The sequence below is a fragment of the Pavona decussata genome, unplaced genomic scaffold (assembly GCF_977016875.1).
Source record: "Pavona decussata unplaced genomic scaffold, jaPavDecu1.1 SCAFFOLD_37, whole genome shotgun sequence".
In the NCBI taxonomy this organism is placed as follows: domain Eukaryota; kingdom Metazoa; phylum Cnidaria; class Anthozoa; order Scleractinia; family Agariciidae; genus Pavona; species Pavona decussata.
The window spans coordinates 2,712,881-2,740,683 of NW_028145459.1; the positions used below are offsets into that span (position 1 = coordinate 2,712,881).

A 27,803-nucleotide genomic window follows, 5' to 3' on the forward strand; every position below is an offset into this window, starting at 1 on the left:
GTCCAACCTGGCTGAATTAGTTGATTAGGAGCGCCATACAAAAGGGAGTCGCAGAAAGCTATCCTGGAGATCACAAATGGGTGTATCAGAGTTTCTCTGGATTCTTGGGTTAAATATAAACGTAAAACTATGCGAGCTATTTTTCTTAGATGGAGCGCAGATTTATAGGATGCTCTAATATGATCCATCAGACAGTGACGAGACGAAGATTGCCCCGATATTTCGGTGCTTTCTTACAATCTGTAACAGTGTTACAGATTGTAAGCAAGTCAATGGACAGAGGCAACTGATGCTGGGGTTCTATTTCAGCCAATTCTCATACAATCATTTGTCACTTGTGTCACTTACGCACCCTTCGCCTTCACAAGAAGGAAAGAAAGAGAGAAACCATAGCGGAAACGAAACTCAAAGAAGACAACAAACGCTTGAGGAAGGATAAGATAAGTAAGTAGGTTTATGAATAATAAAAAGCTGGTGGAATGGCAAGTGGCTGACGTGCCATCTAAGACAAGGAAAAAGAAGCGCCAAACAAGGACTATAATCAGTTCAAATCGAAAGGACTCCAGACGGTGATGGAAGAATGCAAGTAAATATTAACTGCTAAAAGTGCTAAACCCAGGAGAAAGGAGAGCAGGATAGCTTTCTGTAAAGAGAATCGGTTGTTAATTTTCCGTGAATGAAAGACAATTATAATACAAGCAAGGAGCGGCAGAAACTTCCCCTCTCGGATCCCGAATAAGCAACACAATTTTGGAATAACCTATTGCGAAACCTGGCTCGTACAATAACAGTACAGAGAGGATAAGGAGGATAAGGGAATGCTTAGAACTAATTAAATGCATTACTGTTGGTATCAAGACAAGAGAACATCACTAACAGCAAGAGAGGATAAAGGTAAGAGAGGTAATCCCTCATATAGGCCCTATTCCCATCGTAATCCCTCTGAAGTTATTTTTAGAAGGTATCGATTTTCTCGCGGATAATGTTACCTCGGGCGTTACGTGTCTTTCACCGTTTTTAATTTTACAACGGCTAATCACAATCATACACTTCCATAAAAGAAATTGTTTCTCACCTTACTTCCAACGAATCTCTAAGAAATACATGTGATTTGAAAGCTAATAGAATGTAGATTTGAATGTCCGAAGAGATATTAAACTCACTGTGAGAAAAATATCAAAATTTTCGTGCCGCGGTTGTGATATTTATACTCGTCTGTTCAATCGCGGCTTCAATTCAAATATAATATAACACTCTTGCATAATAAAGCTAAGATTTGTTTCTCGCCTTTCTTTTAAAGAATCTCTTGGCTACATGCATGATTGGAAAGCTAATGGAATGTAGATTTCAATGACTAAAGGGATTTGAACTCAGTGGGATAAAAATGTTAAAATTCGTGCCGAGGTTGTGATGTGTATACTCGTCTGTTTAATCGCGGTTTTGACCGCTAAATGTAACACTCTTGCATGAAAAAAGATTTATTTCTCGCGTTTCTTACAACGAATCTCTTTACTACAAACGTGATTTAAAAGTAAATAGAACGTAGATTTCAATGACTGAAGAAATTTTGTACTCACTGCGACAAAAATATCAAAATTCTTGCCGGAGTTTGTGATGTTTATACTCGTCTGTTCAATCGTGGCTTTCAATGTTTCGACAGCTATTAAAATGTAACACGCTTGCATGAAAAAAGATTTGTTTCTCGCGTTTTTTCCAACGAATCTCTTCACTACATGCGTAATTAGAAAGCTAATGGAATGTAGATTTCAATGACCAAAGGGATTTTGAACTCACTAAGATAAAAATGTCGAAATTCTTGCCGGAGGTTGTGATGTTTATACTCGTCTGTTCAATCGCGGGTTTCAATGTTTCGACAGCTAAATGTAATACTCTTGCATGAAAAAATATTTGTTCTTGCGTTTCTTCCAACGAATCTCTTCACTACATACGTGATTAGAAAGTAAATAAAACGTAGATTTTAATGACTGTAGGGATTTTGTACTCACTGCGATAAAAATATCGAAATTCGTGCCTAGGTTGAGATGTTTGCATTTGTCTGTTTCAATTTTCGCCAGCTAATTGTATTGTAATATTCTTGCATAATTTTCGCACAGCTGGACTCTAAAAAAAATCATGCCAGAGCGATTCTTTTCCAATCTGCGTTGTCCAAATACAACCACTTTAAACTCGCATTCGTCCACAAAACATATACAGGCACCGCTTTCTGTATGCATGTTCCGCCATTTTCTTTTTAGATCAATTCGCGAAAGACGCGTAGCATTGCGTGGGAATCGGCTCAGCTGTCAACGTGGGTAAAATTCAGGATATATGATTGGCTATCACCTAACCCTCTTGGGACACTGGATCTCGCGGGAGATCTAAAAATAACTTCAGAGGGATTACGATGGGAATAGGGCCTATATGGGAGATTACCTCTCTTACCTTCATCCTCTCTTGCTAACAGAGAGAAGGATGTGAAAGAGCAAGTAAAAAGAATGTCAAACTGGAGTGACTGTCCTGGGCTTGATGTAAGGGTACTGGCGGTTCAACTAGCTCTATGAAAACGGTGGAAGGCTGAACGACCCTGGTCATGAACGATGTTATGATGCTCATACTGATCCAATATTTAAGGATTTTGTATTTTACTGCTACATAATATGTATTTAGCAGAGCTAGGTAAGATTATGTATCAGCATAAGGTTGGATTGTTACCAAACATCTTTAACAACACGTTCACATTAGGGTATCAAACTCATGGTTATAACACTAGAAATGGCAGTTCTTTTCATGTTCCTAAGTGTAGAATCAACATGTCTTTCTTCCTTCCGGTACCGGGGTCTTTTGCCCAGACATTCAAAATTCAAGTGTTGCAAGTGTTGCAACTTTTAAAAACAAGTTGAAGAAATACACTCTTACTTAATTTCTAACCCTCCCCTCATTCTAGCTCCCTTTTATTATTACTTTTTATTTAGGCTTCCCTTTTTCTTTCCCTTTTGTTATTTTATATTATCACCGAATTGTTATTAATTTTTGAATTTCATCATAAGTTGAGGAAGCCCATGCTGCATAAGCCTCATGGTTTCTTTGGGCTTCCTCGCCATTTTCCTTTATTTAGTTTACGATTCTGTAAATTACATTTGGTGGCCAAAAAAGAAAAATAAATAAATAAATAAATAAAAGACTGCGGGTTCACTTATAGAAAATTATATAAGATAATAACATACAACGGAATTCTATACGTCAAGAAAGTCCGTTTTTGGCATAGCAGACTGTCTGACGAATCGGCACGCCGCACTCTAAATTAACCTCAGGTTTCAGACTAACGATAAACGAGTTTAAAAACGCCATGATCGATTGGAATTTACATGTCCACACCGATAGGTGAATTCCGACACTGTAGATTAGACAGTTAAGCGTCTATTGCGTTCCATTGTAGATGTAGCCATCCCGAGGTGTCAAAACATCAACGTGAAGAAATTTGAGAAGGGAGAGATCTACTCGGGGATCAAATATAGCGGAGAACATGGAAGTTGAAGACCAAGCCGAACTAAGTAATCCCTGTTGTCTTTGGTGCACTTGGCTCTATTCCGAAACAGCTGTGAAGGTGCACTTGGAACAGCTTAAAATTAACATGAATGTCAACGCCTTACAATAGTTAGTAGTGTTTGGGACAGCTCATACAAGTAGTGAGGAAGGTGCTCTCTGATTAAAGTTACGAGACTTGATTGTAAGCAATACTTTTATTCCAGCGTACGCTGTGTTTTAAATTCCAGGACAAATACAACGACAACCTTTCGGATCATTCATTTTTCCTGAATGCTCTTTCACAACTTTAAGCAGTTGTTTTGAAGTGCAGAGCACATATCGACCGAGAGAATTTCTTCTTAATTTTATTTATTTCAGTTTGGTTTGGCTGTGCTCTTTTTTTAAGTACATACAATTTAGAGTCACTGCACAGCATACTGAGTATCAGTTTAGCATCATTCTAAAAAAAGAAAAGGCATAGTCCTCAGGAGGAGGAAAATTTTACTCTTTGACGAAGAGCATTCAGTAGGTAACCTCTCACAGGAGTGCGCCAGTTCAGACCACGCCACCAAACGCCAAAAATGTCGATAAGCAATCTATAAAAATACTCTTACGTAAAAAATGTTTAAAGTCAAAAGCTGCAAAGAAGATACGATGATTTTAGGAAAGTTTAACTTGGGTTACTTTAGAGCAGTTTAAGGTGATTTTTCCTTAAAGGAATTTCGTCATGACACTCACGTACTCCATGCCTATCTTCCATCTTTTTAGTGTTTCATATTCTTTAAGTATTTAATACAATTAGATGGAGAGTGATGGAAACGTCATGGCACACGAGGAACAATATTTAATGATATTTCAAGTACTTCCTGCGACGTTCCCAAAATATTTTTTCGCCTCCCACTGAATACGAATTACCTTCAGTAGCTCCAGACAACTTAAGACCTATTTCTTGTTCTATAATTAAGGTCAATATTCCCTCAGAAGATGCCTTTCCATCCCCCAGCGAATGACACCCACGCGACTTGGTTTTCAAGACATTATAACTTGGCCTTGTTTAAAATTTTACATTGGAGCCTAAACTGCTCATTTCATTGCCCTTGAATTTTTTCTAGAATTCTAGTTTTAGTACATTTTTGGGTGCGCAACTCTACAGAATGTTGGGCTTTGCCAGATTTAGTGTTTTTGCACGTGAAGACGTGCAAGTTCTCTGCCTTAAAAGTGGCATAAATCTAATTAATGCCAAAATTATTTTTCCGAGTGGGCTCTTGACTGGTTGATGAGGTTAAACACAAAAGTTTGAATTAAGCCTTTAGGGATTAGGCTAAAAAATTTACAACCTGTGAAATGGAAGCACTGACAGTCTCAATCCCACCCTTCGACCTCTTTGACGTTAGGCCTTCATTTTAAACCCGTCCGTTTCCACCACACCCTTTATCCTTTTACAACAGGCAGACATGGGCATCTTGCCCGCGCTTTATTGTGCCGGTTCCCAGTATCGACTCACTCAGCAGGCGTTATGAGCTGCAGAAGGCTGAATTCTTAGGGTGGCGCGTGCTTTCTGTACCGTTAATTCTATATTCATAGGGATTATCGGTAATAAAGCATATGAATACTACCTCTAAAAGTGATACATTGTGCAATGACTGATTAGTACTGTAAAGGATAAGTCAGAGAAAATAGTATGTGCGAAGAGCTTGACCTACTGAATAGGAAATGAGGGAGATCAGGAAGTCAGCGACTTGTTAAACTGTTCCATAGTGCTTAAAATACTCTAATCCTCCCCATGGAATACTATACCGGACAAATGGGTGAGTTTAAACTACAAAACTGTGGTAATCGATGGTTTTTGACAACGTCTATGTATGAGCCAAGCAAGGAGGTTTACAGACGAGATATACAATAAGTTATGGTTCGGTATGAGGATGTGCGGGAGCTGGTTTCTGTCCCTGTTACAGTTATTTACAATTATCAGTAATCGTATTATTAGCGAACCGTTTATGTCACGATAAATCTGGCTTATCCTCTTTGAAGCACCCTTGAGACCTTTGTCATGGAATTGAGCACGTTCCTGACTTCTGTCATGTATTATACCCACTGAAGCAACCCTAGATAACTTTGTGTCACAAAAATATCAAATATTAAATGTCAGAAATGGAACGAAACTTTTGCCTCTGACGAAAATAAATGTTAGAACGTATTTGTATTTAAAGCACGTTCATATCAGGAGATGTTTTTTTAACCCCCACGAAGCACCTCTTATGAGTCGTCATTAATATAGGAAACTGCTCTCACACCAACTTAAATGTTTCATGGTCCTGTGGTTTTGTTTTAGCCTGCGTAGCTGGCGGAAAACGTTTGATCCCGCGCGAACAAAACCGCAAGCTACGCAGGCTAGTTTTGTTGCCAATTCCTCTTGAAACTAGAGAGAGGGGCGGGTCAGGAGAATACGGTACCTGAGACCACAGACAACCCAAGCTCGCGTCGCTAGAAAGCGTGTAATAATAATCACTAGTGGGACGATGACCTTTGAGTGCAAGCGGTATTGGAGCACAGCCAGCCGTTGAGAATTTAAACGCGTTATAAGACTTTGTATGGAAAATATAATAATACTGTCGATTCTGAAGCTTAAAAACCGCCAAATTTTTCAATAAAATGAATAAAACTGACTCACTCTTGTAAGTTTAAGGTTTATTTTACCGTTTCGGGCATTCTTTGGAATCACCGTCATAAGACGTCTTATGAAGGGAATGATGGTGATTTCAAAGAATGCCCCAAACGGTAAAATAAGCCCCAAACGCACAAGAATCAAGGTTATCGTCTACTAGTAATTAATTATTATACACTGTCAAGTGACTTGAGCTTGGGCTGCCTGTGCAGAGAGGAGTGGACAACAAAATTTGCCATGGGAATCTGAGAGCTGAAGATCACATCTGGTATTAGCTCACTGTTAGTTCATATCAATATCCACATGTTGCTTTAATAACCTGAAATAACGGAATTTACGTACGTGTAAATTTGCCAAGAAAAAAAGTTAATCACATAAACAATGATAAACAGCTCACGGACAACTTATTGATGAACCTGAATAACAACTGAGTCATAAATAAACTGCTCTTTGATTTTGCTTTAGCAACAACGAAACGAATCCTTCTGTGGTTTGACATGCTGGAAGAGAATTTACCCATAATGATGGGATTCATTCGTTTATTACCCATATAAGTTATAAGGAGTTGTATTCAACCGAAGGGGGAAGGCGGTACCTGGATTGTCTACCTTAACATAAAACACTGTATTAGAATGGAACTGATATGAACAGGACGTATTCAATTTGTTTTGCGCTGAATTTGGTTTGAGGTGATAACGACTGTCACTGAGTACCCACCAGATGTAGTCAATCAATCCGGCACGTATCTCAGAACATTCAAGCGGCAAACGCAACTTTTGGCTTATCCCATTAAGAGCTAAGTATTCCTTAAACACCCATATTCAATCATGATCAATATCCAAACTTGCCTTGGATTCCAGACAATTTGAAAAAGACAAATAAACAAAAAGAAAACAAACAGCGCCACGGGAACGTACTGTTGGAGAGCTTTCATTTTAATTGCCACACCGTAGGAATCGTCCGTGAACTCAGAAATGAGAACCACATGATATGATCCGAGGTGATTGTTTTTTAGAGTGAGGGGGTTAAATAATATGTAAACTAAGCACCGGGGAATCTTCTAAGTGCTATTGACAAGTCTATCTGATGCTGTGCACGAATCGATGTCCTACCAGGGGCTATGGCTAAAGGAGAATTCTCTCACCAGAGGTCTTTTAACATACAGCGGCGGTCCTGTGACATGGCTTGCTGTGCAATCATGTTGGCTCTCATACCTGTATTGTTTTATATAATAATTTTAATTTTTCAGTTTTGTCTTCTGAACGCCAAGTTACTTATTTTTTTAGTAGTCAATGTGGAAAAAACTGAAAGTTTACTGGAGAACATTTTCGTGGCATATACAAATCTACACAATGCCGTTTTCATAACACTCGCCAATTGTCAAAGTCACTGGTATGGCAACATGTAGTTGTATAACGTCATGTTTGAATACATGACTTGTAAATTACTCATCTGGTGCCAGTCCTCTAACGCGTAAGGCCACGGTTCTGCTTTCATGATCACGGATAAGTTTTGGCTGAGGTGATCTCTTGATAAACAAGATGCAGATTGTTGACCAAAAAAAGATGAATTGGAGTCGTCCATCTGCATGCTTGTTGTTGTCTCAGATGAAATCTGCCTCTTCCACTTGGTCCGCCTGTTCTGGAACCAGGTCTTCACTTGAGCGTCATTCAATTTGAGATTCTTAGCCAAGCTTTTTCTTTCGCTAACAGACAAGTACTTCTTTTCACTGAATCTATACTCTAATGACTTTAGCTGAGCGCTTGTAAATGCCGTGCGTTTACGCCTTATTTTACGGGAGAAGGAGGAATCCACTTTCTTTGAAGACTGACCTGCCTCTGCAACTAGTTTTTCAAGGTTTTTATTTTCTTCCGCTGAACTTCTTTTTTCCTTGGCATATCCTAGGAAACGATGAACATAAGAAAACCACAAATAATTCTTTACTTAGCTTGATTTCCCTTCAGTTTACTGGAGTTTACATACCCGGTTAACACCAGTTTAACTTAACAATTCTCTTCATACCTTTTTCCTCATCCAATCTCCTTGAATCGCTGACACCATTTCTGCCACTCTTAACTGCTTGCTGTTGTCCCAATATTGCGTCGATGGTAAAAGAAGACATCTTGTTCAAAATGGCCTAACTGCTGTTTTAGTTTCTTCAGATTTGTCTGCATATAGGTTGGGTGCTGTTTTATAACCGTGAATGCATATTTTACTCACTGTGAGGTGATAAATTGTTCCCTATGATATCACATTGTCATAGATAATATGTTTGGTTTCAAATAGCCGCATCTCCACATGAAATCATTTATAAACAGAGAAACCGCCAACTCACTGTAAATATATCTTAAAGGGAAATGAAAGAGCGATAATTAGATCACCGGAGCTTATTGGCTCGCCATGGCCAAAAATGCATAGGCCTATAGGTGCAGTTTCATGCACAAAAACGTAAGTTCTCCAAACGCATGTTAGGAGATTCAAGACAAAAAAGCATTCATTGCTCAAGACTTAGCCTTGCATCATGAACGACAGTTACGAACTTCAGAAAGTTGACAAATTTGTTTTTGACCAAGAGAAATCCACGTTGAAATTCATCATTGTTGGATGAAATTATTTCTGCACCCTTTTCTTTGGCGTTAAAAAGTTTGGCAAAACGTTCGCACGACAAATACTGCATGATCGACTCCCGATAACTCGAACCTTCAAGGCAAATTGAAAAAGGTTCGAGTTATCGGGAGTTCGAGTTATCGAGGGTGAAATTATGAAGAAAATGACCTGAAAAGAAAAGGAAGATTGGTTCGGGTTAGCGCGAAGTTCGAGTTAGCGAGGGTTCGAGTTATCGGGAGTCGACTGTAGTTGAATAAGTTGGCAAGAATCCTGAAAGACTCGTTTTATCTTTCGCCAACAATTTTCCAGCGTGTCTGCCGGCCAGTTGCTGTTGGGAGGTACATGCACCCCGCCTAGCATTTACCAATACACGTTAGTAAACTCAATGTCCCTAGTAAAGGTACTTTTACACCTGCAATCAAAACCGCTCTGTGAATTTCGATGAAAGGAAACTCACGTTTTCCATACCAATCTTGGCCAAAGTGCATACGCAAACAAGCGGCAGCATATATATATGTATATTGTAACATGTTATATTTAGGTCGCTGATTGAAACAATTTTCTCTCTGCTTTTTGACCAACCAAACTGTCTGGAAGCAATAACAATAAAACACACGCTGAGTGGGAAAATGTTCGATTGAGGATAATTTATCACATCAGTCAGCAGATCAATTCATCTCTACAGGAGCTTGATGGATTCCAATGATGCACGAGCCAGATTTGCGCGGAGGGAAGCCACCGTGTAGCACGAAAATTTTGCGGATTGGATTTTGTGGTTCTTAGGAACAAGTTTTTGGGGTTCGAGATGACTGAAATTACTGCTGGGAACTATTTTTGCGATTCTCTGTTCAAGCAGCAGAACATTTAAGTTGAAGAAACCTTAATATTTTCAACTTTAATTGTATGGTGTGTTGAGGCACAGTTCTCTCTACTTACGTAATACACTGTAATACCTTACTGCATGCGCAGAGACTGGACAACAACAAAACAAAACAAATAACCTACCAGTACCATGCACAACAAAACACTGTTTCATTAATACGGTTTAATAATACAGACTTGATACAGGCTACCGAACTTCAGTACCTAAGCTCCGTGCCGGGTTGCTGTTTGCAATAGAAAATCATCTTTAAATAATGTTCTTGTTTACGGTCCAATGTTTTTCGTCCCAGTGGAGCGAAGTTTTTAATTGGACTGAAGGGAGTTAATTTTTGCGGCGTTTTATTTTGAGGATTTTTTTTTTCTGCGGCAACTAATTTTTGCGAATAGAGCTCAATCCGCAAAATCCGCAAAAATTAAAACCCGCAAAATTTTCATGCTACACGGTATTTTCTCCTAAACCCATTCCAATATGACGCAGTTGTACATGTAATTAATGTTTGGAACTAGTAAGCTCTACAAGCGTCAGTTTTGCCCAAGCATAACGAAAACAGAATTCCGAACTGGATTAAAACCCTTTCATCCCACGGAGAACCGTTCATTATCTTGCTTTCTCAATGGTCACCCATATTATAAATCTTTATTTTCTACTTTTTTGCAGAATGACATGCGATGTGAGGGGATCTCCACTCTTGTAAAAGAAATACTATCTTAAAACTAGCATAGCCCACGGAAATATGTTCTCGTCGCTCCTTTCAAATTGGAAATAAAGAATGGTTTCCATGACGTCGTTCTGGACACGGTATATGAAGACCGAGTTTCTCCCTATGTCAGACTTACTGTAAAAAAAGAAGCACACACAACTTCTTCAAGTTGTGCCATTCAGGAGCGTAAGTTGCGTATTCACTAACCCTATAGCAACAAGAAAGGTTTTTTTCCCTATTGTCTTCTATTAAGAAAAATCCCTCAACATTATGGTGGATGTTCTTCAACCAGTCACAGCGAGGAAGTCTAATGCTGTAGACTACAATATGGCGCTCGCGGTTGGTCATGCAAGATATGTTATTTTCTGCCCTGTCCATTTCATATCCGCGGCACTCTCCACCAATCAGGTTAAACTTGTCAAAGTGAATGTCTGGTACCTGGGGAGCTTGGTCAAAAGACACGCCCACTATGATAGCATAACTCCCATTCATGAAAGCCAACGGACGCAAACAATGTAACCTGTACCGAAAACCGCAATTCTCTATTAAGCTTTCCTTTTAAAACCTTCAAAAACGGTACTGTTGGTGCTTTATTCTAGCGCAGTTGGAAATTCAAATTGTATGATTAGTTTAATTTGTTAGCACTGAACGTATTTTTCAGTAAGTTTTTGTTTTTGCCACGCAAAATTAGCTATTATTTTAGCTAAGGGCCTAACAGGCGCTAGTCTTTTCCGAGGTTAAATACTGTTATTATTCGATTCAACGAACCTTTTCAACTGCAGATGACATACGAATGTCGGAACATGTCTTGTTACTTCTTAAAAATGTTGGTGGCAACCATCTGTACATTACTAATTCATAACTGGAGTAAAATATCGTTGATTATTCATTCTAGGTGAAAAGCTGGATGAAGTGAATATTTGAATTTGTCAAGTGAAAGATCTCACACCAGCTAAGTTATATCGTTACCATTCTAACCTCAGTGACCCTGACCTTACCTAACATCTGCATGAGTTGGGCTCCAGACAAAACGTTTGAACACATTGTAATACAAGACAATGAAGTGCTATTTTATTCCTAGCTCCTTTGTTTTACTTGCAATAATGATAACCTCTGTTTGGGGTAAACAGTATGGAAGACGAAAGAAGCAAAAGGACTTCTATAACAAGCACGTCCAGTTTCTTAATATGAAGCACTTCAGTCACCATCATAAGAGGCACAGAAAGGTGATTCAGCACCATCAGCTACCATTTAGAGGTCCGTTGAATATCAAAGTAACAATTTATTACAGTATTAGTATAATTTCCTCTTATCCTTTTAAGTGCCAGGTGTAACATGAATGTATATTTTTCTGCTAACGAGATCCGATTAACACGCTCAGTCACAAATGTTGAAACGGTCCCCTTCTTTCTTTCGCCCTCTCCCCTCCAAAATTAAATTTGTTTGTTTTAGCAAGCGGGAGTGCATGAAAGAAACTCTGTGAACGCAACATTGAAGGAGAGGGGAGGGGGAGTATGTACTATATGGGCGAGATGTGATTTATCTGTGGTCCCAATGAAGTGTTTCAACAAATTTTGACTCAGCGTGCAGGTATCAAAGGCACCCAACGAGATCATTTAAACAAAATTCGTCTGTAAACTGTTGTCTCCTATGTTCCCATGTGTCCCTGTTCTTGCTGGCTTAACGGAAATTAATTCTTTCAGTGTTAAGAAATTTTTAGCTGACAATTTGCCGAAGAAAACTGGAGATTTTGTTTAAAACTAAATCCGAATATCTGAGGCGATTAAGGCCGGCCATCCGAACAGAACCGAAATGAACCGTTGGGTGCCTCTGAGTTAGTTTTCAAGATTAGCGTACTTTCGTAAGTTTTGCAATTGATATTTTAGTTCATTTTAATATTTATTCCTAAAGTCGAGGGCCACTTGCCATTAGATAACTATTTTTCCGTGTCAATAAGTTTGTTTAAATCTTATTAATATTTTCAGTTTTTACATAGTTTGGAGTTTTTTATCCATTTCACTTTCATCCTTCAGCCACTTATTGTTATTGCTATTGTTGTTGTTGTTGTTGTTGTTGTTGTTGTTGTTGTTGTTCTTCTTCTTCTTCTTCTTCTTCTTATTATTATTATTATTATTCATTATTATTATAGTTATTACTCTCACAATGATCAAAGAAGTAGCCAATTTATAAAGTGAATTTCATCGCAACACGACGGAAACACTTTAGTCACTGTCTGGTACGATATTTAATAATTTTTTTGAAAGAAAAAAAATCACTTCAATTTAATCATTGTCTTATCATCTATCTTTAGTAAAAATTTTCCTCTTTATTTTAAGCGGCTCTAACAATAGAGCTTTTCATATTACTTTAGGACGCCAGAGACCAGCCGTTTTTAAATGCCGTCCAGTTAAATTTATAATCAACCATAACCTACATTTGAAAAAGGAAAGAACGGAAGGGCTGTGGAGACACATCCGTACACAACACTCGATGAAAGTGCTGCACAAGTTTGTCAGGGCCAAGAAAAGGTTTCGTTTGTAAGTAAACATACCACTTTAAATAGTCTATCATCTGATGTATTAACGTCATATTTTGATGAAATAATGCATATATCTTAAATTTCGAGGATTTATGTATGGTGATGGTTTTCAATTCCATTAAATTTTGGACATACTTTCAAGAAGCAGAGACTCCCTGGCATAAATCAATACCATTTCTAGTGTAACAAAATTATTGGTTTTTCGTCACATTTTCCAATATTTGTTTTACGAGGAAACCTATGGTCTAGATAATAAAATTTATATTCTGTGTTGGAAAGAACAACTTTTGAGTTTTTGTAACGTGCTGGTATTATTGGTAGGCCCAAGGAAACAAAGCTCTACAAAGATCAGGATGGGAACCTGGTTACTTACATTGAAGATTGTGTTTTAACTGGTAAGATAAATTGAATTCATTTCACCAGGATGTTTTTCGTCTTATTGGAGGTAGGCAGTTCATAAACTCGGTGAGTGCATCGCGAGTTACTGAATAAAGGAATCAAAAGGTTTTATAGTTTAGAAAATATTATTTTATTATTTTATTATTTAAGATACAGTTACAAAGTTTGGCTGCTAAGCCTGTGTTGACGTTTTGCGATAAGCGCAGATCAAAAGATATACAAGATCAAAAGAAACTGGTTCGTGAGGAAACCAGCATAACAATGATAGCGACTCAGGACTACAAGGTTTAATTGGAAACATATTTTCCTTTTTTCTTGTACGTTTGTACCGTAGGTTGGAGACCTGCATGTGCAAAGGGCCTTTTTTTCTCGTTATTCTGACAGTCTAGGTGTATTAAGAAATGATGTAGCTTCCGCTTGTGAAAAAGACGAAAAAGAAAAGAGTCTCGTTGAAAAGCAGCTCCCTTGTCATTCTGATAAAACATCAACTTGACCAAGTTCTGCAACGTCCATCAACTTAGATGTAAACGCACATGATGATGGAAAACGAACGAAACAAACAACGTAAATTATTCAAACTTATTTCCTAAAGGCATGCATGAAAACTTGCTTATTTTAGCGTCCAGGAGGCCGGGTTGTTCGAAAGCCGATTAACGCTAATCCATGATTAAAAGTTAACCGAGGTTTTTCAAACTCAGCGCGAGAACTTTGTGACTCCCCCAGGCTGAATAGGGTAGTTAATACTCATCATTCCGTGGATTTTACTTGCTTAGTACACAAATTTCCTTTCATTCCAGAACATGCAAAGAACAAGAATTTTTTTACACATCAAAAGGGGCTTTTTATAGGTATGTCTTGCTGAAAATTAAGTCAGTCCCAAATAACCGCTGTGTTTTTGTTAATTTTCTCTGTTCTATCCAGTGATCAATGTTTCCAATGATCCTCTTTGGGAACGGTGCTTCCCAATACAAAGGTATTTTTTCACGGTTTATGACTATTCAGGAAGAGCTCATATCTTGCAAAAGCTGTTGAAGATCCAAAAACGAAATTGGGGGTAACCACGCATTTTTAAGAGATAGCTAGGCAGCAATAATACTAATTCTCTAAATACCCCCAAAAAACCTTTTTGAAAACCAATATTTACAAGCGCAATGAAGAAAATAACAGGAAGTGGTAAAGTTACTAGAAAGCTACAACGTGTTTGCTGCTGTCTGACACTGAAGGGAAAAATCATTTGTGCGGGTCGGACATATAAAGCGATGGATCCACAGCGAAAAAACAAGTCCTCAAACGGAACACAACGAGTTTAATGTCACTTGCTCACTACAGCAAAACAAACCTAGCCGAATTTCATCCTGGATTACAAGCTTATGGCAAGCCCTAATAACCTACCCAAAATACAAGCTAAAATCACCCTCTGAAAGCAAAATTCTGATAACATAAAACAAGCTAACAACCTTACCATATGATTGAGACGACACGGTAAGCGGTAAGAAATCACAACCCGAACACATTATTCACGAGCGCTTGACCACATGCTTAGGGAACAAAGGACACGCTACCGAGGCATTATGCTCTTACGCAACTACAAAAAACTTGGAACGGAGCGGATCCGCGACTATTGTTGAGGAATAGCCTCAACATCATGTTTTGTTTGTGTTCCCAACAGTTTAATTTGTGTTATTTTTTAGCTCCAGTTTTTGCTGACAAGAGAGCACACAAAGATCGGAATCCACCAGACGACAGTGGTTAGTTGGTAGAAAATAACGGCTCACCCTATTTCTCCGTTCTCTCAAACTGATGTGCTGTTGTATTGAAAATTTCGATTCCAAGTCCACTTTTCCAAGAAGTCCCTAAAATATTTCTGGCAGAAAAACTTCTTTATGAGCACAATGCATGTTTATTGCCAGAAATTTGACTGTTAATAATTTTGAAAGATAAAGCATGGAAAACTTTACAAAATTAAGAAAAATATTGGGCTAGTTTTCACGAGAAACTATCATCAATCATCAATCGACAAACACTGATTTGATCGGAAAGACACTTTTCGGGTCCGTACATTGTTGACAAGTTTTGAGAAATGGACTCTAGGGCGGGAAGAAACCTTGTATGACAGTTGTGCATAAAATCCTTCTTAATATTTACAAACCGTTATTTGCATTGAGATAAGTATTAAATAATAAATAAATAAATAAATAAATAAATAAATAAATAAATCACTTTATTTAAGTGTCAATGTATTTAGCACAGAGGACTAATTGGGGACACTTTCCAGATCAAATTGGAATTTAGAAGTGATGGTTTTTGAGGAGAGGGGAAAACCGGAGTACCCGGAGAAAAACCTCTCGGAGCAAGGAAGAGAACCAACAACAAACTCAACCCACATATGACGCCGAGTCCGGGATTCAAACCTGGGCCACATTGGTGAGAGGCGAGTGCTCTCACCACTGCGCCATCCCTGCTCCCCCTGCTCCCCCTGCTCCCTCTTCAGTATAACTATGCGATTCCTTAATCTTCTGGACCTTAATACTTCTGTAACACTGACAGCGCAAGTGCAATGTTCTTCTATTATTCAAGTAAATATGTTAATATGCAAATTGTTGCAGTTAAAGCTGAACAAAGGAGTGGAAATGGCATCGGCAGCGATGAACGAATCATTCCTGCCTCTGAAGGTACAAGTTACGTGAAAATTATGATAAATTTAACGTTCCTCCGACATTCAAGGAAACTTATTAATGTAACTTTGTTGCAGTTGAAATACCGGACAGAAGTGAGAATGGCATACGCAATGAACGAATTCTTTCAGCTCCCGAAGGTACAACTTGCGTAACAATTAAGACCTGAAAACTCATTAACGGAGCATAATTATTGTCTGTGTTATTTAATTTGTTTAAGCCTTGATGATGCAGTTTGACTGAATTTGGTGGATTAATACCCTTGTTTCAAAAGGTGTCGGACACCAAAGAATTGTGAAAGAAAATGCTCAAAAGGAATGTAATTAAAGTATAAAATTAAAGAAACGGCAATTTTGTGAAAGGGTATTCTTTGGATTGTAAAGATGTTTGAGCTAAAATTCTCTATCTTATTTTCAAATTGCTTGCGTAATCTTAAGTATTCGGTTTATTCAGAAAAAAGAAGACGTAGTGGCTTAATACAGTTCCTTAATGATCAACAGGATAAAGACGATTCTCGTGAGTAGCAACTGCGCGCAACTCTATATTTTTCTGTTACTTTTCAAGACAACTCCCATTACTTAATTTTTACAGCTGTGTTGTAGACAGTTTTTGGTTCTCACGTCTGATGGTCTGGCTTTATAGCATTCAAACGTGTGCCAGAAGCTTAGCCTCTTCCCAGCCACCGCAACATTGACCAAAATCGATTAACTTGTTGTTAAAACGAACAAATTATATAACCAAAAAACTATGAACACAATAATTTGGCATCAACCCGGGTAACACCATACCGTGCTTAAGCCTACAATATTTACTACAAACCGATGGTTTGTACACTTGATGTTATTCAGCAACTATATTTGAGCATGCCTCATTGGTCAGCCATTTGCCTAAGAAGCCTGAGGAAGGACGAGGTATGTCTTTCTGCAAAGTAACCCTTGACTGTGAACATACTACTGAGTTGGTTTGTTTTAGTTACAGCATATAAATCTGTTGTCGTTCTCTGTCACTAGCCCCTAAAACCAAGCAAAGGTAAACGGAAAATTATTCTTATGAGTATTAAAGGAAGAAAAATGCTCGACAGATGTGTCCTGTAAAATAGCAAAAAGCGAAGCTTTGTAAATTTTGTGGTAAAATAAGATAAATAGGTATGCTGCTTAATTGCTAAGATGTCAGTAAAACGTGAAAAAAAAAATCGAACGAAAACAACGGGACAGCACAAAAAATTGAGAAGTCGTTTTCTTTACTGTTTATTTCATCCAAAAAACTCTCAAATTTTTTCATTGTGCTTAATTGAAAAAACCGTTTAATTTCTAGACTATAAAACGTGTTTTAGACGATTTGGCCCTAATTTGCTGAAGTGGCAAGCCGGCAGAAAATGTCATTTGCTACTCGAAAATATGGTTTCTCCGAAAACGGCTGTGAGTGAATGGGTTAACTGAAATGCTTCAAATCGGAGATTAGCAATAAATGGATGCTCTCATTATCAACTGAAGATTTTAATAAGAATCTCTTTTTATTCTTACTAATTAATATTAAATTATTATAAGAAGTATGGACATAGCTGATTTTGCCTTGTTTTTCTAGAGCTGGAAAAGTTTTTCTCCTCAACTGGATTAGCTAACGTTCCCCCGCTTCCTGACAGTAACGGTAAGAACTATATACTAAACTTCTTTTGAGAGCGTTCAATGCGAAACTAATCAACACATTGAAGTACTGCTTTCATATCATCAATTGATTAGTCACGTACACAATGCAACGTGTGGCACAACCTTGAAGCCTTATGGGCAAGAGGTTGCTTTGCATGTAAGCCGCTATCTTGGGAACACCAGAACACATGCATGCTTTTTATGTGCTGTGGGCTGTAAAAATAAGCTGAAATAAATTGGATAACATGAAAGCAATCTATCAAACACGAGGTGTGTTTCATGTGATTTCCAAACACCGAGGAGTGGGCTGATAAAACGATCTCGAGGTGCAGCCGAATTTGTTTAACCTACTTCGCGGTGTTTGGAAATCGGATGAAACATTTTTCTAGAGAATTCAATAAAGCCTCTCAACCATTTTTATTTCTTAGAGAAATTCAAAGCCAAAGTTCTCTAAATTTTATAATTATCAAGATCATACAGTCGAAGCTCTCCTTGCAACCTCTCTCGTAAGCGACCAACTCTAGTTACGACCACTCTCATAAGCGGCCGCGATTACTTTTGGGAATTACCAACTGGTCTTCTCCTTTGTTTTTAAGCTCTCTCAAGATTCTGATACGTCTTTTATTAAAATAAAAGTATACACTTCGTGATCACATTCACAGTAATATAGCACCGCCTAATAATTTTCGTAGATTAAGATCTCGAATCTAAAATTCAGCATGATTTACGGCTGGATCAAGAGTGTTACCCTGAGACCGAGGTAGAAAACTTTATGCTAAAAGCTTTGGTAAGTAGCCAGCTTCTATCTTTTCGGCTTTTGGTAGCTTACTAGATTGCATTCTCGTAAGCGACCAACTCTAGTTACGACCACTTTTTACAATTCCCGGGGTGGTCGCTAACTTTATCTAGAGCTTCGACTATATTTCGAAATCTCCTTCACGGTAGTCCCTTAGATTCGACTAGACCGGGCTGTTTCTCGAACGAAAACGTGAACGAGACTAATTATGTTATGACCACGACACTTGGAGGATAAATGGTAGGTTCAGGGATGTTTTCTTTGAGGTAAGCAACGAGACGTGATGACGACATATGACCTTACTACGTCATCCACATAACGCTATACGTCATAATTGCCAAACGGCGGCCATCTTGGATTTCTGGATTTCCTCTAAACCGGCAAAATTTGACGAAAAATAATCATAATCAAAAGAAAAACGCTAAAAGGAGCTCAATACATAAAAGGAAGTAAATTCATTTCATTTAAAACAGAAATATTCCATTTTCTGAAAAACCTGCCTGTCAAATTTGGTTGCTATGGTAACATCAAATTCAATGAAAACTAATCGATCACGGCGTTTTCTTAAATACGAAAAAAACTTATTCAGATTTTAAGTTGCTGTGGACACAATCTTTCCATCCCCCCCCCCCCCCCCCCGGTCTATATTCTTCTCAGAAGTTACTGAAAGATGCGTACAGCATAATAAACAGTTTCACTTGCTGTTTGAAGGAAGAGTAAAAACAAACTTTTGGCTCCACTTTTGTTTTTCTTTCTTTCAGTGGTGACGCCAGTTGTACATGAATATCCTAGCATCCAAGAGCCTCAACAGGAAAACGGTTTTCCATCTTCAGGTTATTATGCTGTTTAATTTAGTTGTTTTGCATCATGTGTGCTCGGAACTCGCAAATGAATGTAACAGTTGAGTGCACGACCCTGACTAAACCCATTGGGTCAGTTATTAAAAGACACTGTTTAGACAGTGTTTAACAAAACCACGCTCTAAGACATTTTCAATTTTGCCAACAATCATTTCTAAACATTGTCTGATGCCGACGGTAACAAGAACGCATCCAGACTATAAAACTATTTATCTACTTAAAATAAACCACTTATAAACAGATTTGGAGGCCTGCTGATTGTCTTAAGCCAGAGCCTAAGTGAGACTCATCTGTTTAAATAACTGGCCCAAGATGATATCGATATTTATAGCCTGGGTAAGACTTTGACTCCTACTAACGTCCGCTTGGGCATTCTGAAGTCTACATTCACCCTTAGCTGATAATATAGCGTAGAAAAACTGAGTTTTTCGAGCTGCTGGCAAGTATTAACGTTACGCTGCATCTCAGTGTTTCGTAAGTTACTTCCTTTAATACCATTTTCGTACAAGGCACTTCTACGTCTTGTGGAAACTAGGGGCAAAATGAAGGCCAATAATGGAGGAAAAAAAAATTTTTTGTCGTACGTTTGAGGTCATGTTGTGGTAATTTTAACATAATAGGGCGGGCCTGAAGCAACAACGACAAAAACGCCAACGAAAACGTCGCTTTAAAATATCAGTTCGCGTTTACTCATTGGATCTATTTCACGATTATACTTGATCTACTTGTACAATATGGCCGAACTATTAAGGAGTCAAATCAGTAGAGACGGCGGACAAACTAAGGAGGAGAATGAAAACTTCACCGTTCTTCAAAAACCTTGCATGCGGTCGTTTCATGCTGTTGTTTTGCGGAGGACAGCAGAGAAATGTACAAAATATAACACACGTGCATGGCGATTGTCTTTACTCAATAGACTTAAGTGTAGCATGGATAGCGCAATGGTCAGGACACTCGATTCCCGAAGTCATTAATGTTTGTCTTTGTTGCTGGTTCTTGCTCCGAGTGATTTATTCCGGTACTTCGGTTTACCAAAGACAACGGGTACTTACCGTTTGTAGGAAAAATCCAGTGAGTGTAACCGTTGCAAACTAGTAGGGGATTTTCCGAATTCGACCGACCAACTGGAGGAGATTGAGCTTACCATTTATCTATCAGACGTTTCGTCCCGCTCTTGCCGGAAAAAGCCTGGAAACAAAGGATGCATTCAAATGGTGAGAAATTTTCCGCCGTTCCGTTCCGAATGGAAAAAGAGAATACCTTTGAAGGCACTCCACAATTTCCGAACGGAAGTTCCGGAAAATGACCTTACCATTTGACTTCAAACCGAAAATTCCGGATGTTTTGGCCAAATAATAAGCACCCAACGTTTCTAAATTCCAATTTGACCAGACTGAACAGTGGACAAAGGGCAACTCTTTGGATGTCCCATCCATTTTGTTTTGCGACGTTTTCGTTGCAGTCGCCGTCGTCCTTGCTTTAGTTTCCTATCATCTCGGCACTGAGTTACAACATGATACATTTATTCGTTACTCCCAAAAGGTTAGTTTGGAGCTGATTTATAAAAATCGATAATAGCCTTTATTAGAAATTACGACAATGCATTAAAAAGAGACTAAACACGTTGAACATAACTGATAAGTCTGACACCAATTGATAGACACGAGATACATCACCAAAGCAGCCTCGGAGGGTCAAGCCAACACACAAGATAATCACCGCCTGCGCACCCATAACAATTTGATTACTTTGCGTGAGTACCAGTGGTGTTTGTTGGTTAAGAGAGAAGAATCCACAATAATAGCTATTCTGGACAAAGTTTGCAAATTTCCAAAGGTTAAGGCCCCTCACGTTCGAGTCTGGGTTGTCATAAATTCCATTTTTTATCAGCTGTTTGGCTGTTTAAAAAGTACAAAATTTCAATTCTTTGATATAACAGGTCTTAGACAAAACAAGATAGGATAAGATAAAATTGTTTCCATTTCTCTCCACAAAGGTTGAAAAAGAACATTTCTGCCTCTGTAAAATCTAAACTAAGCTGACTAAACAAGGACTGTGGCCCTTTGATGACAAGTCCTGGGCACAAAATAATCATAAACTGACGACGGCTTAGCAAAGCGACACTACATAGCTCGAAGGAACAGGAATGTAATGAATGATCACAAAGTACGCTTACAGTCGGGTATAAAACAGAAACACACAGCAAACACTTTACATTGTGATACGGAATATCGTCACAGTCATCACTTAATGATAGTGGTGTGCTGATGAGGCGCGACAAAGGTGATAATGATGATGAAATTGTTGACGGTTGTCGTTGATGACGTTGGCGATGATTATGATGATGATTATATATGATCATTATGCTGAAAACGATGATGATCTTTATGATAATGGTGATAATGTTGTTGATGATGATTATTATAATGTGACAAATTGGAAAAAGATGATTTTTATTTATTACAACCAAAATTCAGAGAGCTTTGTGTCCGTAGCACAAAACGAGAAGGGAAAGGTTCGTTTCCCGTATCCCGAGACTCGGCAAAAGATCTTTTATCTACTGATTCTTTACAGTGACAAGAAAGCAAGCCAAATTAACTGAGGATGCAGGAAAGCAACGCTTTGGTGAGATAAATCAGTTGTTTTTGCTCTTAACACAGATAAATTTTGATAATTTGTGAAAGAAAGCAATGTAGCTGTCCTCGAAACCTACTTGAAAGTTCCTCTTCTTGGTTTTTCACATCACGAGCCTCGAGAATAGAAGTAATTAAAAAAACGAAAGGTTTAACAATGCCTTAAATAATCAACCATAGATGCTCTCTGCTGGCGTACGCCCAAAGCAGTGGGCATCGAGGCGCTTGTACTGACAGGGTCCAAACCTTTTCACCACATGGAAAGTCTGCTCAATGGCTAAGACGCCAGCAAAGTGTGAGAAAAATAAATTAGCGAAAACCGGACTGGACAACTAACTCGAACAGTCGTTCTGATAACTGTTTTCTTCATCCAAAAACTCTCAAATTTTTTAGCTATGCGCATGCCCGAAATAAGTTGCCTCAGAAATGGCTCTTAATGGAAAAAAACGCTTAGGCCAAGTTCAGACGCCGAACTTTTCATGAACCGAACTTAATTCAAATTAAGGTCGGCCCAAATCACGAAAATCCCGCCTTTTGATTCAGACGCCGAACTTAATTAGCCGAACTTAATTTACTTGAAGCAAAACCAATCGAAATATAAGCGTTTTTTTTTTTTATTTTTTTATTTGTAATACGTTATAATAATTTATGCATTAGGCTCGGCTCATGAAAAGTTCGGAGTCTGAATCAAAGCCGTTCCAAAGCCAAAATTCCCGGCTGGACCAGGCGGGAAGAACGGCTGAGCCGTTCCAAATTGAAACAGCCGTTCTCAACTGATTCAGACGCCGAACTTTTCATGAATTTAATTCGAGGTATTAGGTTCGGCTCATGAAAAGTTCGGTGTCTGAACCGGGCCTTACTTTCTCCACTGCAAAATACGTTTTAGACGATTCGGCCCTAGTGCGGAAAGAAAAGGCTATTTGCTGCTCGAAATTATGGTTTTTCTGAAAAAGGCTAGGAGTGAGATTAGCTATAGATGCCTGTACTCACGATCTATTGAAAATTTCATTGTTACTGGTTAATTTTAATTTCCTTTAAAACTGTGGACATAGCTAATATTAATATCAGCATGTTTTTTAGAGATGCAAAAGCTATTCTCGTCAACTGGATTAGCTAACGCTCCCCCACTTCCTGACAGTAACGGTAAGAACCGATAAACTAAACTTGTTTTGAGAGCGTCCAACTCGAAACTATGAAGAAAACAAACAAACAACAAACAAACAAACGCCAATCAACACATTAAAGTGCCCCTGAGACGAAAATTTCATTTTCCATCTTTTTGCATTTTCGTGTACAATATGACCTTCTTACTCATGTTACCAAATTTCAATCCTTTACGGCGATTGGAAGTATTTTTTTTCTCACGGCCGCCATTACTTGGCCTTGTTCCGGAAGTTAAGGCTCAAATTACAGGAAGTGACGTCATTGGCTCAACACGAAAAATTCCACATGGCTAATTTTCATATGGATTCTACTTCATAAACTGTATTCTGCTGTTATTTAGTTCGCAACAGCAGAATACAGTTTATGAAGTAGAATCCATATGAAAATTAGCCATGTGGAATTTTTCGTGTTGAGCCAATGACGTCACTTCCTGTAATTTGAGCCTTAACTTCCGGAACAAGGCCAAGTAATGGCGGCCGTGAAATCTCGAATAAAAAGCTAAAAAAAAATACTTCCAATCGCCGTAAAGGATTGAAATTTGGTAACATGAGTAAGAAGGTCATATTCTATACGAAAATGCAAAAAGATGGAAAATGAAATTTTCGTCTCAGGGGCACTTTAAAGTACTGCTTTTTCATAAACATTTAGTTGAACTGCTATTTTGATTAGTCACAATTTACACTCTGTCCACTATGTCACATGTATTAAAGAGCCTCCCTCTTGGACACTGCAGAACACACGCTATGTGCTACCAAGATTTAGGGGCCGTAAAATAAGCTTAAATAAATTGGATAACATGAAATGATCATGAATTATCACAGTTTAGAGGAATTTTTTAAGGAAGAGTAAAAACAAAATCTTAGCTCCATTTTATCTTTTTTTCAGTCATCACGCCAGTTCTTCACGAACCTGCTAACCGTCAAGGACCGCAAGAAGAAAACGATTTCCCAACCTTAGGTATTATGCCGTTAAAATCATTGGTTTCAGCATCATGTATGTGCTCGGAGCTCGCATTCAAGTGTTAAGTGGATACCCCGACTAAATCTATGATTTCTATATTTATCCCACGTAAGATTATTGTGTTGTACATTCACCCTTGGCTGGTAGAATAGTCACCTGAACAGAGTAGAAAAAATGATTGTTTGATGTACGTAAGGCTGCAGCCAAAGTTATTTTTTACCCTGCTCACACAAGGCGTTTCGTGGTCTTGTGGTATCCAGGCAAACGTCAGTACTCCAACCTCTTTACGGTGACCAAATCACCTTATTTATTTATTTATTTATTTATTTATTTATTTATTTATTTATTTATGTATGTATGTATGTATGTATGTATGTATGTATGTATGTATGTATGTATGTATGTATGTATGTATTTATTTATACATTCGTTTTACGGCGTTCTCGTTGCTGTCACCGTCGTCCTTGCTTAAGTTTCCTATTATCTCGACACTGACGTCAAACATAACTAATTAGTCTGACACTATTTGGTAGACACTGGATACGTCACCAATGCAGCCCCGGAGGGACAAGCCTACACACAAGGTAATCGCTGCCCGCATATAAATTTGATTACCTTGCGTGAGTTGAGTTTGCAGGCTATGAGGGGAGAAACCAGCATTTGCAGGACGCCAAGTTGGGCTTCGATTTTCGGACTTAACGTTCAGTATGTGGGTCGAGTTTGTTGTTGGTTCTCGTCCTTGCTCCCGGAGGTTTTTCTCCGAATATTCCAGTTTTCCCTCAAGATCTCCTCATAAACAACATTTCTAAGTTCCAATTCGATCTAGAAAGTGTCCACAATAAGTACTCTGCTCTAAATACATTGACACCTAAATTAAGTGATTTAGTTTATTTTGCTATTTTAATTTTCATCAAGTGAGATCGTTATGTGTTTTAGCGACCTTCCATCTGATATCTTCTGTGTTTGCGAAGAGGCCAATTGTATCCGGGGTCACGTTATTTGTAATGTTATTGGTTATAACTTAAAAAATACCAGCGATGGAAATACCTGCACGAAGTTTGCAAATTAGCCAAGTTTAAGGCCCGACACATTCGAGACTAAGTTGTCATAAATTTAAGGACTTTTATCAAAATTGTTTCAGATATTTGTTGCTAAAAGTTATAAAACTTCATTAAAACGTTGTCGGATGTAACAGATCTTAGATACGATAAGGTAAGATAAGATAAGATGAGATGAGATGAGATGAGATGAGATGAGATGAGATAAGATAAGATAAAAATGCTTTACTTTTTAATTTCTCTGGAAAAAACAGTTCTGTCCTTGTAGAATCTAACCTCAAACCTGGCTGAACAAGGACTGTGATCTTCTGATGTGCGGTCAACACTTGATGATTGGTGCTCGCGCGATGAGATGATCATGATCATCATGATAATAATGCTGATAATATTGATGTTGACTGTGATGATGGTGATGTTCTAAACGATAAGGGTGATGATAACAAACTGGATGATGATGATTTTAATGGTTGGGCACGTCATCATGATAATAATGATGATAATATTGATGTGGACTGTGATGATGGTGATGTTAAAAACGATAAGGGTGATGATGACAAACTGGATGATGATGATTTTAATGGTTGGGCACGTCATCATGATAATAATGATAATAATATTGACGTGGACTATGATGATGGTGATGTTAAAAACGATAAGGGTGATGATGACAAACTGGATGACGATGATTTTAATGACTAGGTACGTTATCACAACCAAAATGCAGATAATTTCGATCAGCTGGCGCAGGCGCAGGCAAGGTTGATATCACGTATCTCGAGACTCAGATCTTTTATCTTCTGACTGATTTTTTTACAGAACCAACACCGCAAGACAGATTTATCGAGAATGCAGGAGGACAAGGGATTGGTACGATAGACAAGTTCTTTTGTCGTTTAGATAAGTTTGGATAATTTGTGAATGAAAGTAGTGTAGTTGGCCCCGACACTCACTTGTGCAGACTCCCCGTAAATGCATAAATAATTTTGTCAAAAAAATTCAATGTCTGTCTTAGAGCAAGGGTCGCCTTCAAGTCATCATCCCGAAGACTCGCTAACAGAAGGATTAAAACGAAACGTTTTAAGGGAACCTCAACTCTGAAACAAATTGACATAAAATTGTTTGAAATACTGTCTAAATTCTAAATTTTATTTTGAAAAGTGAATAGCATTCAAGTGTATTAAAAATATCATATGATTATCGCCTATTTTCGCTTTCGAATTCCCGCGCGCCACCATTTTTGATTTTTTGACGTCATACGGAGCAGGAAGAGGAGCATAAGTTCTTTGGGCACTCGTATGACGTCATGAAATCTAAACTGGCAGCGTTCGAGATGTTTAAGTGCGAAACTAGGCGATAATTAAAACATGTTTTGTTCGACACGGAAATATTATTTCCATGTTTTCCAACGAAATTAGATTGTATTTTCAACAATTTAACAATTTATTTCAAGAGTAAAGGTTTTAAATCCTTTAACAAGATATTAATGATCATTACCATGACCAAAAATGTCATACAGCCAGGACATACTGGTATAAGCAGGCGCCACATAAAATTAATTACCATTGCCATCAGTTTAACACCATATAAGGACACAGGCCATGGCCGTTAGTAATATGGAAACAGGTAGCTCTGTGTAAAGTTCTCTTTTACCTTTACATACAGCCCACACAGTCTCGGAAGCACTCAACACGCTAGGCAACGAGGAAGCACAGGAAGTGGCAAGCTTAACTCACAAAGGTAAAAAGACGGGATAGCATATAAATTTGCGAATATATTATGAATGTAGAGGAGGGGAGGGGGTCTTTTATTATATACCTTATCAATGAAACAAAGCACAGATGTAAACCAGATGATTTGTTCACACAAGAACGCTCTGTTAACTTAAGGTGGCTATGAAGGATAACCTGACCATTATAAATTATACATTTTTTTAACAGCCCAAAGATCACATTAAAAGAAACCTTGAACACGCCAAACTTTAAGTCTAAACGGCGAAGCAATTTTGGGATAACAGTTTAGCGAAAGCAGTTTCCTTTCTAAGGCTGATTTCGTGGGACAAACTGGCATAGACTACATGCTACATACAGCAGTACATACTACATGGATTTTTCCATTTTTTCCCCAGCAGTATAAACCCTTGTCGTTTTGAACCACTTGAAAATCCTTAGCTCTGCTGTTTTGTGATTTTCTTAACTGTGTGAAAGCTTTGAATAATCATGGATTTGAAATGATTCATAGGCCTACAGGTTCCTCAGACTTTGGGAGAGGAAATGAATGTTGAAAACGAAGAAGACAGTTACGAGCAGACCTTGGAAAACACATTTGGTTTGTTTTCCATGTTCTTTCCTATTAAATAAATAAGTAAATGCATAAAAAACAAATACTTAAATAAATAAATAAACAAAAAATAAATAAATAAATAAATAAATGAATAAACTGATACTTAGAATTTATTTAATTTCCCTTACAGGTAAAGGCGGTTCTGTTGGTCTTCAAAAAGGAGCAGAAAAACCCTTGAGAAAATATGGCTTACCAGCCATGTAATTTCTTTCTATAAACACGTTTCTTTAAAGTATTGCACGGTGTAAGTAATAAACAATGCTTTGGTGAAACCGGATTCTTCATGTTGTATGAGTCACTTTGTTTCCTTTGCAAAATGTGTCCAAGAAAAGCATATCATCAGGAACCTCTAT

General features: G+C 38.1%; 2 protein-coding genes across 5 annotated transcripts; one reads left to right on the top strand and one right to left on the bottom strand.

Annotated features, from left to right (window-relative positions):
- Positions 1 to 6,476: 6,476 nt before the first annotated feature.
- Positions 6,477 to 8,863, bottom strand: LOC146484023 (uncharacterized). The gene is made up of 2 exons (XM_085105099.1): positions 8,213 to 8,863; positions 6,477 to 8,091 (listed from the first exon to the last, which is right to left on the bottom strand). The coding sequence occupies exons 1-2, from the start codon at positions 8,310 to 8,312 to the stop codon at positions 7,577 to 7,579; spliced, it is 615 nt and encodes a 204-aa protein (XP_084961225.1). The 5' UTR covers positions 8,313 to 8,863; the 3' UTR covers positions 6,477 to 7,576.
- A 2,232-nt stretch (positions 8,864 to 11,095) lies between these two features.
- Positions 11,096 to 27,727, top strand: LOC146484024 (uncharacterized). Of its 4 annotated transcripts, none has more exons than XM_085105101.1 (18): positions 11,096 to 11,637; positions 12,752 to 12,917; positions 13,241 to 13,314; positions 14,116 to 14,166; positions 15,010 to 15,066; positions 15,925 to 15,990; positions 16,071 to 16,133; positions 16,447 to 16,509; positions 17,578 to 17,640; positions 19,197 to 19,268; positions 21,870 to 21,920; positions 23,009 to 23,071; positions 23,978 to 24,049; positions 24,586 to 24,636; positions 25,927 to 25,977; positions 26,773 to 26,847; positions 27,349 to 27,435; positions 27,581 to 27,727. In XM_085105101.1, exons 1-18 carry the CDS (start codon positions 11,439 to 11,441, stop codon positions 27,652 to 27,654), a joined length of 1,398 nt encoding a protein of 465 aa, XP_084961227.1. In that variant the 5' UTR covers positions 11,096 to 11,438; the 3' UTR covers positions 27,655 to 27,727. The 4 variants fall into 4 exon arrangements, with proteins under 4 accessions (XP_084961227.1, XP_084961226.1, XP_084961228.1 ...); XM_085105100.1 differs by lacking the exon at positions 16,447 to 16,509 and adding an exon at positions 16,842 to 16,904; XM_085105102.1 differs by lacking the exons at positions 16,447 to 16,509; positions 23,009 to 23,071 and adding an exon at positions 16,842 to 16,904.
- Positions 27,728 to 27,803: the final 76 nt, after the last annotated feature.